Source organism: Streptopelia decaocto, assembly GCF_964273445.1.
Source record: "Streptopelia decaocto genome assembly, chromosome: 7".
Classification (NCBI taxonomy): Eukaryota; Metazoa; Chordata; class Aves; order Columbiformes; family Columbidae; genus Streptopelia; species Streptopelia decaocto.
The window spans coordinates 13,004,032-13,020,366 of NC_138661.1; the positions used below are offsets into that span (position 1 = coordinate 13,004,032).

Below are 16,335 nucleotides of genomic sequence, written 5' to 3' on the forward strand. Positions count from 1 at the left end.
TTGTATTTTGGTTTGGTTTTGAGTGTTGGGTTTTGGTTTTAGTTTTTCCCAGAGAGCTGTGTCTGAAAGTAAATGAAATAGTTATAAGCAGTAATTAACTTTCAAAGCAATGTCACTCAACAAATAGCACAGCTAAAAAAACAAATTGTGTTAAGGTTGGACTGAAAAGTTCATTACAGACAGAGTTTCTCATGTTTTGCAGAAGAGTTTTTCAAAATCAGTTGGTGTAGCACCCAGAGATATACTGCTGCTGGGGTACCTCAAAGCTCAGGGACAATAATGCTGAGTAAAGTCCCCCCACCTTGTCTCTATGTCCCTGAGTTGTCCAAATGTGAAGCAGCTCCGTCCTCACTATAGTGTAGCTGTCATGTGTTTCTTACACCAGCTTTGCAAAGCCAATATCTCAGACTGCCTGTGCTGGAAAACATCTCCATCTCACGTAACTGGGGCATTTCATGCCACTTCAAGTCCTTGCCTTACCACATGGGCCAGAAAACACATGAGCATCTTTCCCTCTTCACTGAATAGTTATTAGCAGGAGGCAGAGCTCTTGTGCCACACTTTGTTTTAAGCCAGAAAATTTTTTGCTATTGTTGGTAATCCAACTTACAAATTCAATGGAAACTACAGATGATGTTGACCAATATGTCTTATTAAACAAAAAAACCAGCAGCCTACATAAACTTCCACGTAAGAGTCCTAAAAGAACTGGTTGAGTGGATTCCTAGCTTCCAGCTCCAAGCTGAATTAAAAGCACATACTAATGTGTTTAGATGATGTTTATTTTAAATAAGTCTCTGAATGTTGGGATAATACTGAGAGGTTGAAAAAAAAATGCTCATCTGCACCAATATCCAAGAGATCAAGCATAGAATGAGGTAAATAGAAGCTGTAATAACACAAAATGATTGTTCATGAAGTTCAGTTACTGCAAAACTAAATCACAGGAGTATAAATAATGGAAGTCAACACATTTTTATGAAAATTTTTTAGATAAACCATGGTTTCTGTAGCAAAGGGAATCAACTACAGATGCTTGAATAGTAAGACATGGCATGCATCTCTTCATAGGATTCTGATTAAAAAGCCACAGTGATACAGTATCAAAAGCAGTTAGTAGATGAGGTGCAAAGTGACTGAAAGCCATCTGAAAAAAAGTAGTAGGCACTGGGGTATTTACATTATAAAAGAGTTTTTTCAGAGGGCTGGAACAGGACAGCTCAGTGACTGGTACAGTTCTCAGCATTAATCACTGTTTTCTACAGTGTCCTAAAAATGAACATAAAATTATTGTTGATAAAATGAGATAAAAAGGCTTAGCAACATTGTTAACTGGTGATGAGTGCCCATTCAATCAAAATATCTTTTCCCACAGACAACTAGAAGCATAAAATCTACAGAGATACTTTACAGACCGTATCCATAAAACAGGGAGTGGGAAGCGGAGGGTGGGGGCCGTAATCTGGAAAACAGTAACTCAGGAAAGGTCAGTGACTCTGAAAGTCACACTGGCTGAACAATTCAACAGGAGGTCCCAGCAGCGTGTCATGACAAAGATGACAAACATAGTACTTGTATAACCATGGAAAAAGTGAATAGACTAAAACGATGATTTTGCCAGAGTTTCAGACGAGGGAAAATCCCGTTTGAGTACAGTGGATGAAGTTCTGATATTCACATTTTTTAAAAGGGTGTGGAAAATCACTCAATCTGACTGACAATTGAAAAAATAAAACTGAGAGGTAAAGAAATGGCCTCAGCAAGAGACTCAGGGAGATCACTTGTTTAGTGTAGCAAAGAAAAGCAACTGACTTGTATAAATTTCTTCACAGGGAGAAAATGCTAAATATCAGAGAGCTTTTTCATCAGACAAAACAAGAATGATGACTACAGTCAGGAACCAGAGCTATTCAAATGGGGAAAAATATTTGCAAATGCAGAGGCACAGAGGTCTTGTTACCCAGAGAAGTAGCATATTGTCCATTTCTTGAGGTTTTCCCATCAAAACTGGCAACAGGTCATTTGCAACCAACTTACTGAAAGCCCACCTCAGCTAGTTCCAAAATCCCTTCATGCTCCCCTTCCCGAGGGACAGTTACAGACCCGGTCAAGTGAACTTCTCAGGAATTACAGGATTTACATCTTGAGAGACATGGATTCAGTCTTTGCCTCTGCCAAACATGATTTGTATGACATTGAGCTAGTTGCTTAAAATAAGCTTCATTTTACCTAGTTTTAGGCATCTAAAAGCTAGATATCTATGTAGCATGTAAATGTCTGAAGCATTTCTATCCTCAGCATCTCGATTAGCTAGTGGAAAGAAGCAGGCACTGTTGGAGAGCTGTTCCTCCGATAATGCTCAAAAAAGCACTATACAATCAGGAATTTCATGCTTCGAAGAAATTTCCATGCTGATTGAAGGAAGGCAGGAAAGTGACTGGCTTAGACTTGGACAACAACACTCTAGACATATAAATAAGGGAAGTTCTGCCTTAACCTCTGCTGAGGAGGATATTAGCATTTATAAGCTGCTCTGAAAATAATACCGTAGAGACTTAATATTATTAGGAGATATATTAATAGCTATGATAAAGGGCATCAAGAAATCACAGTGTTCAAATTTTTGTAAAGCTCTAGGGTCAAAGAAAACTAAATCTTGAGATACCAGAAAATATTTAGACTGTGAGCCAGATTTCTGAATATCTCAAAGAAATACTGAGGGCATTGAATCCATGTACACTTCCCTTAATGGCAAAGAGAGCTTAAAAGACCTCTTTCCCAAACAAAGGGTTTTTTCCATTTTAAAGGGTTATTTTTCACCTACCAGACTTCCATGATGGCAATGAAGTTGTGCCAGCACAACTGATGGAGCTGTGGACTGCTGTGTGGCAGCAAAGGCCTCTTAAACCACATTCACCGCTGAAAAAAAGGACTATGAAGTTACAGCATAATTCAGAGCAGTTAAGAAGGCAAATAAAATTCCAGAATAGCTCTGAAATGGCATAGAGAAGAGTAGAGCTGATTCAAGTAGGACAGTTGATCCATATAGCAATCATCTTGTGACATGGAAGAAAGGTTATGACATTTCTCTTGACCAAAAGGCAGATTCTAACCAAAATTATTCTATGATTCTATCTGCACAAACTCCAGAGACAACAGTTTAAGTGACCACTCTGACTAGCAACGTAAGGAGTATACAGCATTGAGGTTCCTATCTGCTTGTAAGAGCAAATACTTTCATAAAAATATATCTGTGTTTTGTTTTCTTTGGATTTGATCTCAGCAGTCCGATGGGGAGGAAATGTTGCACTTCTTTTATAGTAAAGCTTAACCAGTACTCTGAGACATCCATTCTGCAGCCTTTCCTTATACCAGGAGAGTTTACTACTTGAACACTATTCAGCAGAAACAGTGGCCGTCATATAAGGGTCAAGTGTGACTATATCTATTATTGCAAAGCCTCATGTGACCACAACCACACAGCAAACTTCACTCCAGCTCTCCAGCACACTCCTGCCTGTCCCTTCACCCAGGCTTTCTCAGCAATTCCAAAGAGCTACAATTAAGCCCTTATAAAAAAGCACTACAACAGCAACCACCAAAACAGCTCTGCAGAGAGCTGCATTAGGAGGCAGAGGAGACTTGAGTAACATATTGGGAAAACTGGAAGTAAAATTCTCTCTTTGTTTAAGCAATTTATGTAATGACTTTTTTTTTTTTTTTTTTTTTTTTTTACTTTTTCACACTGGTTAATTAATATAGTCATTGTATTTGGTTATAGCAGTTTGAATTGGGATGCTGCCAAAAATACAAAAATACACAGTTTAGCAGAGTCTGAAGGGCTGCATACTTGAACAGAACATTTTACTTTAATGAACTTCCCCTGATCTGACTTGAAAAGAGCTTATAGGGATTTTCTCATAATGTTCTCAAGGAGCTGGGGTTGCTTTGAGGCATGGGGAAACCACCACACCTTAAATAGCTTTATCCAGCATGAGATTTTACCAAGTAAATCGCAGATATATATACATATTTTTACTAAAAAAAAAAAAAAAATCGCAGATATATATACATATTTTTACTAAAAAAAAAAAAAAAAGGATGGACTGGTTCACACAGAAAAGAAAGACACAAGTGCATTGTGCTTATTCCCTGTACTACACCCTCAATTTTGCAGCCAGCTTACAAAATCTTTCCAATCAATATCCGTGTTGATGTTTCAATGTATATTAGATTTAATCGATGAAATAGCAGCATATAAAGGTATACACATTGGATGTGGACATGTTTTTAATGATTCATTTCAAGAAGAAGAAGAGCCCTAGATGTGAGCTGGGGTGGTCAGGAGACAGAATGACAATAGTACAGCAATAAGAGTAATACCAGGGCTCCTACCGTGACAGGCCTGCAGGGAGAGCAGAGCTGCTGTGGCTGGCCAGGCTCCACCAGGCAGGGCTTGGGCACAAATCTGGCTCAGCATAAGTCTTTGCTGCAAGAATAGGGCTTGTGCACTCAAGTTCTACTATGTACCTAGAGAGGAAAAGTCAGCCTTGCCGCAGGAGCGTGATAGATCAGAGCAAACTTTTCTGAGAGACAAATATCTTAATTCCCAAGAGAAAGCATCTAGCTAAATAGTTATTTTAAGACACTAATTACAGGGGGAAGGGGAGTTTCATTTTTATTCTACACAACTAATTATTAGGAAAAAAAAAAAGTCAAGAGGTGACAGGAAATGTGTATTTTAAAATTCCTAGAGCAGAACAAAGTATTAAAGAGCAAAGTACTGTAAATAGTCTAACCTTAGCTTTGTTGTTTGGTTGGGAAATTGCCCTTGCTTAAATCACAGTATCACCGTATCACAGTATGTTTGGGATTGGAAGGGACCTCAAAAGATCATCTAGTCCAATCCCCCTGCTGGAGCAGGAACACCTAGGTGAGGTTGCACAGGAACATGTCCTGGCGGGTTTTGAATGTCTCCAGAGAAGAAGACTCCACAACCTCCCTGGGCAGCCTGTTCCAGTGCTCTGTCACCCTTACTGAGAAGAAGTTTCTTCTCAAATTTAAGTGGAACCTCTTGTGTTCCAGCTTGATCCCATTACCCCTTGTCCTATCATTGTTTGCCACCGAGAAGAGCCGGGCTCCATCCTCATGGCACTCACCCTTTATATATTTATAGACATTAATAAGGTCCCCCCTTAGTCTCCTCTTCTCCAAACTAAAGAGACCCAGCTCCCTCAGCCTTTCTTCATAAGGGAGATGCTCCACTCCCTTAATCATCTTCGTTGCCCTACGCTGGACCCTCTCCAGCAGTTCCCTGTCCTTCTTGAACTGAGGGGCCCAAAACTGGACACAATATTCCAGATGTGGTCTCACCAGGGCGGAGTAGAGGGGAAGGAGGACCTCTCTCGATCTACTAACCACCCCCCTTCTAATACACCCCAGGATGCCATTGGCCTTCCTGGCCACAAGGGCACAGTGCTGGCTCATGGTCATCCTGTTGTCCACCAGGACCCCCAGGTCCCTTTCCCCTACACTGCTCTCTAATATGCAATCTCCCAACCTATACTGGAACCTGGGGTTGTTCCTGCCCAGATGCAGGACTCTATACTTGCCCTTGTTAAATTTCATTAGGTTATTCCCCGCCCAGTCAACTCTAATTAGAATTCACTTACATATTACAAAGATCTGAAATTATTATGCACTAATATAAGATTCCAAATTTCAGAATTCCACATTTTCCTTCCTAGGCCATTTTACTGCTTTAATCAGAGAAATTAACGAAACATTCTCTTCCCAGTTCATTTAAGTAGAATCTAAGCAATACCCTCTCTCCACTAATTTCTTCATTTCTAGAGATGAACCAACATGGCTAGAAAATTTGAGGATCAAACAGTCAGTCATTAGAGTGACAGTTTCAAGCTGCAAGCCTGACAAACCCACCTAGTGTGGCCTGAAGTAATGGTATTTCTCCTTTGCTACTTATTGACATAACTTCTTTTCCTCTTTGCAAAACATTTCACTTCTTACCAGTAGTTCAGTTGAAGCCTCTATTGCTTTCATTTCATTGTTACCACATAACTCTTTTAAATTATTTTGATGAGCTCCTAGATAAAGTTACAAAATGCAAAAAACTATGCTATCGCGAGAGCAGATAATCGAGCCTCTTCCTGAGCCAACCCACGGCTTATACAACTGTCACTTCCTTTTATCCCATGTGTTCGTCATAAGAAAGGCCTGTCGCACTGGAATAATCGTCTTGCCACTATCATCTTTATGTGGAAGAACTCCAACATGATACAGGTTTTTGCAGTAGGTAAGGCCTCAGAAAAGTGAGCATTTTAAAACCTTAATGCCATACATTTGTCTCAGAAGAATGCAGCCTTACCTGTGCCCTTGGCAGCTGGGAAACAGAAAATTCCTTTAAATAATTATCTAGTGTACCATAGAGTAAATAAAATTAATTAACTGTTACTCTTTATGGTAATGTAATACCATTCCTGAAAGCCAGGCTCTATAGCATTATAAAGAGGTGTTGCGACAAGGATGGGTGTCCTGAGGATTACCACAGTGGGAAGCAAAGATGAGAAAATAGTGCATCACCGAGTGCAATCAGGATGCTACCACAGATTCTGCATACATCACTATAGGTTCCTGCAGATTTGTTGGCAGCTTGACAAAGAATTACCTAACAGATTAGCTAAACATTTGACTCTTTTTCTCTAGTTGCTAGTAAAGACGCGTATTCTTAACAGACTTGTGGGGTCAGTGAGTCTGTAAGTGAAGAGCTCCCTTGGATACTCATTTTGCTGCTAAACCAAAATAAGACTGTTATACAAAGAAGTAAATCAAAAAATTAAATATGTACTAAATAATGCTCTTAGACAATGATCAGAATAAAATCCTGCACCCCATGGATCATGTCATGAACTGGTATCAGTTGATACAGGTTCATTATTCATTGAAATGTCTTTCATTATTCTTACTTGTTCTCATCCTGTCAGTTCACTGGCTTTATTACAGTTTCTACCCATGGGTGCAAGCAAGTGTGAGTAGGAGATATCCATAACGAGGCTCTAAACTGTCAGAAAAACCCACATAGCTCCAAAGCATCCATAAACGTGTACAGACACAAACGCATCATTTGTCATAACAACATGGAGATCTGCAGAGCAGAAACTAACATGCAGTAAAGCTTGAAATCATGAATTGCTGCAGAGAATACCCAGTGACATCTGCAAATCTAAACCATATTTTGGTTTTTTATGAGCCAATTGATAAAACATATGTTGTGCATATGGTCTATAGGGTAGTACTGTAGATAGAAAAATTGTTAACTTTAAGAGTTACGATAGAAAAAAGGTCTTGTTTCCACCACAAGTTTTCTCATTCTTGTTTTCTTTACATTTTTAGATATGCCCCTGGCCTAGTCATCCCCTCTACCACCCTGGTATCTATTTAAGACTCCACCAGCAAGCTAAGAGGTCCCTTGGTTCAAACACTGTATTTCAAACCTGTGTCTTGCTCAGCAGGGACCATGACGCACCTAGATGGGAAGAAGAGTGTACATAAGCTTGAACTAAGCTACATTATTACTCTCTGCAACAGTTAAAAGTCTCCACACCTTGTGGGAGAGACTATTGCATACTTTCCCAACATTCAGTTCCACAAGGGATGACTATTTTATGTATTTCTCACCAGGATATGAGATATGCACTGACAGATGTTATAAAACAAATTCATCCTCACTCATTGTTGAAGTACTGTCATTGAACAATTACTGAGAATGCATGGAGCATCTGGGTGCCTTTTCTTTGTGATAGATAACACACCCTCATCCTCCATTCTTAATGTAATTTTCAGTAATAATTAGACAATGCTTCACTGACTCCAAAAGACAGGCATTCACATGCATCAAATATAACTTGAGGTCTGTCTGAAGTCTTGATGGCATACAAGGGAGAAACATAAGTGAACTTACACCATATTCAATGCATACCTTTTTCCTATTTTATTAGGACCTAAACATGTATTAATTATATATTAAGTAATTTTTGCAGAATGTCTATGGCAGATGTGTTTGCTAATAGAAGGATTTTAAAATACCCTATATCATATCAACCCCAAATGCCACTTACCAGTTATCACAGCAGTTGAGTGAAGTGTGATAGTCATAATCAGTTACAGATCTCACAGAACTGCAGAATGGTTGAGGTCTGAAGGGACCTCTGGAGGTCATCTGGTCCAACACCCCTGCTCAGGCGCCTGGAGCAGGTTGCCCAGGGCCATGTCCAGACAGATTTCGAGTATCTCCAAGGATGGAAACTACACAACATTTCTGGGCAACCTTTTCAAGTGCTCAGTCACCCTCACAGTAAAAGTGTTTCCTGATTTATGTTTCAGTTTGTGCCCATTAACTCTTGTCCTGTCACTGGGCAGCACTGAAGAGAGTCTGGTTCTCTCTTCTTTTCACGCTCCCTTCAGATATTTATATACATTGATGATATCCCACCAGAGCCTTGTCTTCTCCAGGCTAAACAGTCCCAGCTCTCTCAGCTTTTTCTCATGAGAGATTCTCCAATTCCTTAATAATCTTCCTGGACATTTTTTGAACTCTCTCTCTAGTATGTCCATATCTATCTCATAACTGGACACAATTTTCCAGATGTGACCTTCCCAATGTTGAATAGAGGGGAAAGACCACCTCTCTCAACTTGCTGGCAACACTTCTCCCAGCACAGCTCTTGTTACATTCTTTGCCATAAGGGCACGTTGCTGGCTCATGTTCAACTTGGAGTCCATCAGGACCTCCAGGTCATCTTCTGCAAAGCTGCTTTCCAGTTGTGTGGCCTCCAGCCTATATTGGTGTATGGGGTTCTTCCTCCCCAGGTGCAGGACCTCGTACTTCTCTTTGTTGTACTTCGTGAGGTTCCCTTCATCCCATTTCTCTATCCTGCAGAGGTCCCTCTGGGTGGCAGAACAACTCTTCAGTGTACTAGCTACTCCTCCCAGTTTTGTGTCATCTGCAACTATTACTTTATCCTTCATATGATGATTTCAATGAGATTATAAAATACCACCTAAAAATATATAGACTTTGTTTTGAAAGTATGCTCCCACAAGCACTTCTTTGCCAACTACCATCCACAGAACAACAGTAAACACATTGCAGTTGCTTGGCAGATACCTTACAGCACCTATTAATATCTGCAATGAAAAGATCATGACTGGTGCTCTGTGAGTAAAGTACTGAGTTAACAGTGTTACACTGGTCCAAACAGGTAGGGAATTTCTCCTGTGGAAGTGCTGTATTCCTCCTGAACAAGCACAGTATTAAAGAAAAAAGCGAACAAAGTTCTGCCTGTATACCACATCAAAAGACCTTGCAGTAAACCTCTGTCCGGGCATTCAAGGTGGGATACCACTGCCACGTTGGTGACACTTGTAACAGAACAAGTCTCTCTTTCTGTTTGTCATTCAGGGTTATTTCCAATGGAACGCTGCTGGCCTGCCTTGATGGTCTCTACTACCACTGTATGATTCTCACATTAGCATTTACATGCTATTCATTGAAATGTTTCTTACAGGAACATAAAGAACAGATCTACTTTGCCATCTTTGAAAAGGCTGACATTTACATAGACCAGCACTGCTCATTTGCAAAATTGAGACTGATTTCAAAAGACCTTTAGTCAAAGCTCCCACAGGACAGCAGAAATGACAGTAATCAACCTAGCCATGACTAATAGTCTGACACTGCTTTACAGTAGGACACTCTCCAGTTGCTGGAAAGCATTGAAGGGAGACTGAAACATTACCAGAGAGAGAGCCAACTTTTAGGCTGCTCAATTTCTGCTGAAGTACTAGAGCAGGAACCTTTGTGGATCCACTAATACACAAGAAAAGCAGACCTTTTCATCCCGCTTTTGTAACTTTCCAAATCACACTGATCTGTTAATTACTTCATGCTATACCAACCTACCAAAAGCCTTTTCAGCCCACTTAAACCACAAATAACAGGTGCAGGGACTAGATGATAACGAAAAGTTTTGAAAGTCACGCATGATATTTTTATGGATCTGTGAAGGTATGATGGATATTGTCACTGTGATAGATACCAAGTATAAGAAAAACAAGGCAAAGGCAATATCTAGTATATATATACATATATAATCTGATCCCACTGTGAGGAGCAAATACTCAGTTCCTTCATCAGATCCAAGAAGGCAGCAATGAGGTTCATGTCAAATCCTGGGTAGGAGCAAGGGCTTCGAATGCGTGGTTCTTCCAACATTAATATCAGTGCTGTGCACTGCTGAAGTCATCCAGCAGTATGAATTTGATCTGACTCAGACATGGGCACATGACTGCAGTTCTGTCAAGTTAGTCAGATGCTATGGAGCTGCTTTCTTTTATGCTGGCTCTGTGCTGGGTGAGGAGGCAGGGGCAAAATGCACTGAGCTGACTCAACAAAGACTTCTGAATGAAGATCCACCAGAACCTCAATCCATTGCAGCCTATAGCTATGGCATTTTGGAGTGGACTTTAGGAGCCTTCAGCCCAGCTGCAAGCTATTGGCATATCAATAACACCATTTGAGAGACAATTTGTTAGCACCTGCAGAGCAGAAATCGATGTTAAAAGGAGATGTGTGAGGTCACCAGCCTTATGGAAGAGCAGGAGGATCAAACATCTAAAATCCACTAAACATGGAGAGGTCTGTTCAAAAGTAGTTTAAATAAAATAAGCATTTCTATTTGTAACTTGCAGTCATAGCATTGATATCATGATTTCTGTCCTCGATTCATCCCTTTCTGTCTTTTGTACCCAATGCTGAAAATATGATTGTCCAAGTGCAACTAGAGGGCTCAAAGTTGCAGTCCCTAGTAACCGACAAGATTTCTAATTCAGTGATCCAGCACTACAATGCTATGTCTTCCAGCTGCACCATTTTCCCCAGAGTGGTGTCAGGATTAAGCCTCTGCCCTGTTGCTGCCACCACTGGACCACAATAACATCTGGCTGAAGTCCTGAACTTCATAAGATAGACACACAATATGTGGTCAATATGTCAAAATCTTTCAGGATCCTGTCCAGCCTTAGGCTCCCTCATTTTGTCACAGTGTGACAGACATTTTGCTCATGTCAACAACAGCGATTTCAAGAGAAAGATGCCAATATCTACCAGTGGACAATATTTGTTGAAGTCAGAGTTGGCCAGGTACAAAGCCTGGGAAACATCAGCCCAAAAGTTATCAGTAACTGAAATAAAATGAAAACATAATTCAGTGAGATTCAGTGTGACTCTGCAATGAAAATATTGCTTCCAAAGCCTGAATCTGCTGTCCTTTTATGAGCTACTTTCTATGCTGAAGACTATAAATCCTTTATCAGATTATCTTCCTGAACTGTAGAATATATTGAGTCAAGTTCAATTTAGTTAGGCAAGAGCAGCACTTATTGAAATCAGAGAGAGAGTAAAAGGGGTTCCTACGAATCAGCTGCCCTGGCATTGACAACAGATTGTCATACAAGGATTAATAAAATCTTCAACATAAATGGTTATTTGGAAGAATAAGTCTGTACTCAGTGGGCCTAGACCCTACAGAAGCATGAAATGATTTGGCAAATTGAGGGGACACATCTTTCCCAGGTACTTAGGTAGCTGGAGATTCCAATATAGTACTTGTCTACCTCATTACACAGCTAAATACCTTTGAAAATGTAATCTTCAGTCATACTCTCAAAGGAGACAGATTTCTAGAGGTGCGCAGATGTACAGGAGGTTTACAAATTGCCTAGTTTTTTAGTTCACAATAAAATCAATGCAAGTTAAGGGCCTCATATAAAACCACATCGATCCACCTAATTAAAAAACACAGCCCCTAAAATCAGTGAGGTTGGAGCTCTTGGAAGCTCTCAAAACTACGCTTTGGCTTTCCATGATATAGTCCCCAGGCAGCTGGGAGTAGGACCTGATCAATGGGAACAAGGATGGGTGAGGTGTCAAGCCTGAACCAGAGCTGGGCTGTCAGGACAGAGGTCTTGCAACGGCGGGGAACAGATGGCCCTTAGAAAAGCTGACATTAAAACAGGCCAGTCCAGACCTTCACAAAGACACCTTAATCATATCTGCACTGCTTAGGGCAAGCCGTGGGTTTGCTTAGACCATTTGAGAAGGTGTTTTTCTTTAAATAGCAACGTGGGATGAGAGTTGCCACTTTCAATTTAATCACCCTTCCTTAATATAGCCTGGTGCTTTGCAGCTGTATAATTAACCTTGATATTCATTTGGACTTCAAAACACACAACTCCCATTGCTGTCAATTAGCTGACAGTGCCGACTGTGTGTTGATGGAACATTTTTGTGTGACCCTGGCAATATGGCATTTGGGAAATTTCAGTAGCTAATACAATCATCCTGCTGGAGAAAGTCCTTCACAAATGACTCTAACAATTTTAGAATGGGAAGTGAGATTGTGAATTTGTCACTGGAATGAGTTTGCAAACAAAACAGATGTTCATTAAAGTTTGCTCTACTTCTTGTTCCTACTGCAACGCTGTTTTCTAAAAGATCCCTCCACATAATTCTCAGACCTTCTTTGTTACCTGGTCATGTACAGCTCTGAGCACAAGGAAGATGCCTTGATCTCAGCTAGAGCATTCAGAAGTTATCACACTTTTTAATACTAACACAAGGCTGGAGAGAGGGTTATAAATGCTACAAACCAATTTTTGATATATGAGGCGGTGCAATATACACTGCAACATGAAAATGAAACACAGTATGGGAAGGGCCAGTGGCACTTTACTTTTTACACTGATTTATTTGTGTTAATAATACAGAGTTACAGCCTACTGGTAACAAGATTAAATTAGCAGGCAGCAAGAAGTTTGAAGACTATTTTCCTGTTATCCCACAGTGGGTCACACTCTGCTAATGAGTGTTAACCCTGCAATCAGGCAAACATTCATCTTGAGAAACGAACAACCTCATTCATGGTTTTTAAAGCAGTCAGAACAGTCAACAACTAAAATGAAATTGGCTCAAACACAGCTACTTTCCTTTTTAAGTATTGTTCTTTCTCGCCTATGAGAATGGGAGCTAATGGCATAAGTGAAACATTCTTGTAGCAAAAGCCAAGAGCAGCCCAAGTCACTTCCAGGCTAGAAACCTGCCTTGTAGTGAATAAGGAATAGCTGATGCTCAATCTAACATTTTTGCATGGACTAGCTAGAGACTTTTGTGAAGGTTTCTAATGTGAGTTCGATTTGACCTCCACGTTTTCAAAATACGTTGCCTCATCTACTGATTAAAGATAAGAAAAAAATAGTAAAAAATATATCGCTCTGTTGTGATTTTCCCTGGATTTGAGAATAACATCCGCTTTTGGGCCTTTTTCTGAAATATTCTGACAGCTGCAAAAATACTGACTACTCCATTTTTTACACAGGGTCAACATTACGAAGAGGAAAAACGGGCTTTGAGCCATGAAATTATTGCACTCAATAATCACTTAATAGAGGCCAAGGTGACAATAGATAAGTTGTCAGAAGACAATGTAAGTATTTAATTACAGATACATCTTGAGATTATATTTAGAAATAAATTAGGCCATGCGCTTTCCAGGAAACTATAGAATAATTTCTTATTGTTTAAATAAAAAGTAACTTGTCGCCTTGACAGCTAAAAGTCATGTTTGATTGTTCCCATAATTTTGTAAATCCAGTTCTTCTTATGATATGGTGTTGTGGTGACGTTTTCCACTAATGTTTTTTTCCTTACATCTAACCTAAAACAGATGAAAAAAAATATTCCAAGAAATGGCAATATTTCCACATTGATTTTGCCATTGGTTCCAGTCTAGTAGAGCAAACTGGTGGACGTACATGCTCAGAGCTATTGTGTGGATGCATGTATGGGGTGAGGATTCATCATAAAGATTTTAGGTACAGGGTAGAGCCTGACATTTACTGCAGTTCCTCTGCAAATGGGATACTCAGCACAAGTGAGCTCTACTAACAGAAGACAGAATTAACCCTACCTGGTCACTCAGATTATTCGGGGATCAGGAGCCAGGTTTTTCCCAGCTGTGGTGCATGTGTAATAATTTAACGATTTCTGTGTAGAACAAAACAGGGAACATCTTTGGCAATTGTCACCCTGCATCTCATTAAACACTGCTGAAAACTGGTATATACACTACAGCTGGCAACCCAGCTCATGAAAACCTTCCAGGGACAAACCAAAAACAGAGGGCAAAGAAAGGAACATTGCAGGCATTTAGTTCATTATTGTGCCATTCCTTAGACACCTAATAAAAATTCATCTACAGAAGACATGTTTCTCTTAGCATTTATTTTTCAGCATCTTACATTCAACCTTCCCATATTTCATATGAACTCTTAATCATGGCAGGGAGCATTTGATCCCATTAATGTGACTGTTGATGTGAATTGTGCCTATGTGATTAATAGCTTTCCAGCGGAAACAAAGAGTTCTCAATCTGGCCCTTTATTTTTTACAGAAATTGTGCCAAAACAATGGTTAGTTCATAACTCTAATAGCTGTAACTAAAGGAACCTGGCAAATGAAGTGGACTAAATTTAGGTTTTAGAAACACGGGTATAAATCCAGAATAATTTGGCTGATATCAGTGGCATTATTTCAGGCCTAAAATGGAAGGGAAAATATTGTAACAATCTCCCAACAAGTATTCATGCATTTACACTACTTCTCTGAGTCAGGACTGAGCCTAGATTTGAAGGAGTGTTTTCAATAATCATAGCTTTTAAAAGGCAGCTTAGACTGGACTGAACTACAGAGTATTCTTTTTCCAAGAATTATTCTGGACTACAGTGAACATTAGAGTACAGTCCAGTAGCCTCAAATAACAGCACCACTTCTTCACAATCGAGGTTGATTCAGAAACAAAATTCTACCCTTAGTTGTGCAGCGTGACTAGCTAAAGGTTAAATTCTGAACTCTAAAATAAAGAACTATGAAAAAAAATAATATTATGCCTAATAAGTAGAGAGTGTTAAACTGAAGAATCCTGCATGGGGAGAACAGTTTTTTTTCTTGCCAATATTTCTTCTTTTGATTATATTTCCCCTTATTCTTCTGACAGATATGTAAAAGGATGATTTTGATGCAAAAACATGTTTTAGACTATGAAGAAAATTTTGGCATTAATTGCCAATTATTGTTCTAGTTGCCACAAATGTGGCTAGTTTCCATTCAGATAAACATTAAAAGATAGAAAGTCACCCCAGTCCCATGGCATGTCCTGCATGTTGAGAGCAAAGTACACGTGGTACATTCAACCCATATATAATTTTTCTATAGCAATTTTTAAAGCTACTAAAAATAAAGTGTGTCAGAAATACTTTTTGTGCTCTCCATGACAACTGCTTCACAGAAACAGAGCCTCACAGCTTTTGAAGAAAGGATTAGATTTTGGAGTGATTTAATTTTTTGTGTGCCTAGTAATTCCATATGGAACTTGGAGTACTTGTATATTGCTTGTATATATGCTGTATATTGTGCAGCAATATATTATGTGTTTAATGTGCATGTAACATGTCAAAATCACTTGCACATGCAACAGATTTTGCTTCTAAATTATTGAAGTCCTACTGTTTGCATCTGTTTTCAGGAATAAAAATAGTGTGTACTAATATAAATTTTAAGACTTGCATAAATGAATGTATCTCCCCAGTATATTTAAGGCAGAAGTGGCATGTATAAAAGCTCATATAGACACACACACACAAAAGAGTATCTAAAGACCCTTGAATATGAAGATATAATGAACTAATGATCATAGAAAAAACACCTTTACTACCTTCATGCCTCACAGACTCCCAGGAATATCTCATTGTATCTGTTATTACAGAATAGTTCTAAAATTGTATTTCAAAGCAAAGAGAATTTCCACCTTTCCTTTTCATAGAAATTTTCTTTATCAGTTCTGCAAAGAACAAGTGGAACAGTAAAAATCTGCATATGATAAAATTAAAACACTAGCACAGAAGAAAATTAAAATCATTTCTGTATTCAACACCTTTTCTCTATAAGCATTTTCTAATTTTTACAGGTTAGCCCAGCCTTGTGTCCATAGTACCTTTATGCTTTGTCTGTCTTATCGATGCCCACCTATAAAGTCAACTTCTGAAGCCAACTTGGTTTTTAATGGCACCTTGATTAGAAGCAACATACAACTCTTACCTCGAGGGACCCAAAGATACTGGTTGAAGGATACAGTTATAGTCATGTGTGCTAAATTAAATTTAGCTGAAGGGCAAATCTATGTACTGAGTTTTCCCATTAAATAG

At 39.3% G+C, this 16,335-nt stretch overlaps 1 protein-coding gene across 1 annotated transcript in view; it reads left to right on the plus strand.

Moving 5' to 3' along the window:
- BEGAIN (brain enriched guanylate kinase associated) overlaps nucleotides 1-16,335 on the plus strand; it is a 153,594-nt gene that overhangs the window by 131,819 nt on the left and 5,440 nt on the right. The window contains exon 6 of the mRNA XM_082058296.1: nucleotides 13,452-13,559. Within this exon, the coding sequence (XP_081914422.1) occupies nucleotides 13,452-13,559 (108 nt within the window). The remainder of the gene's footprint in view (nucleotides 1-13,451; nucleotides 13,560-16,335) is intronic.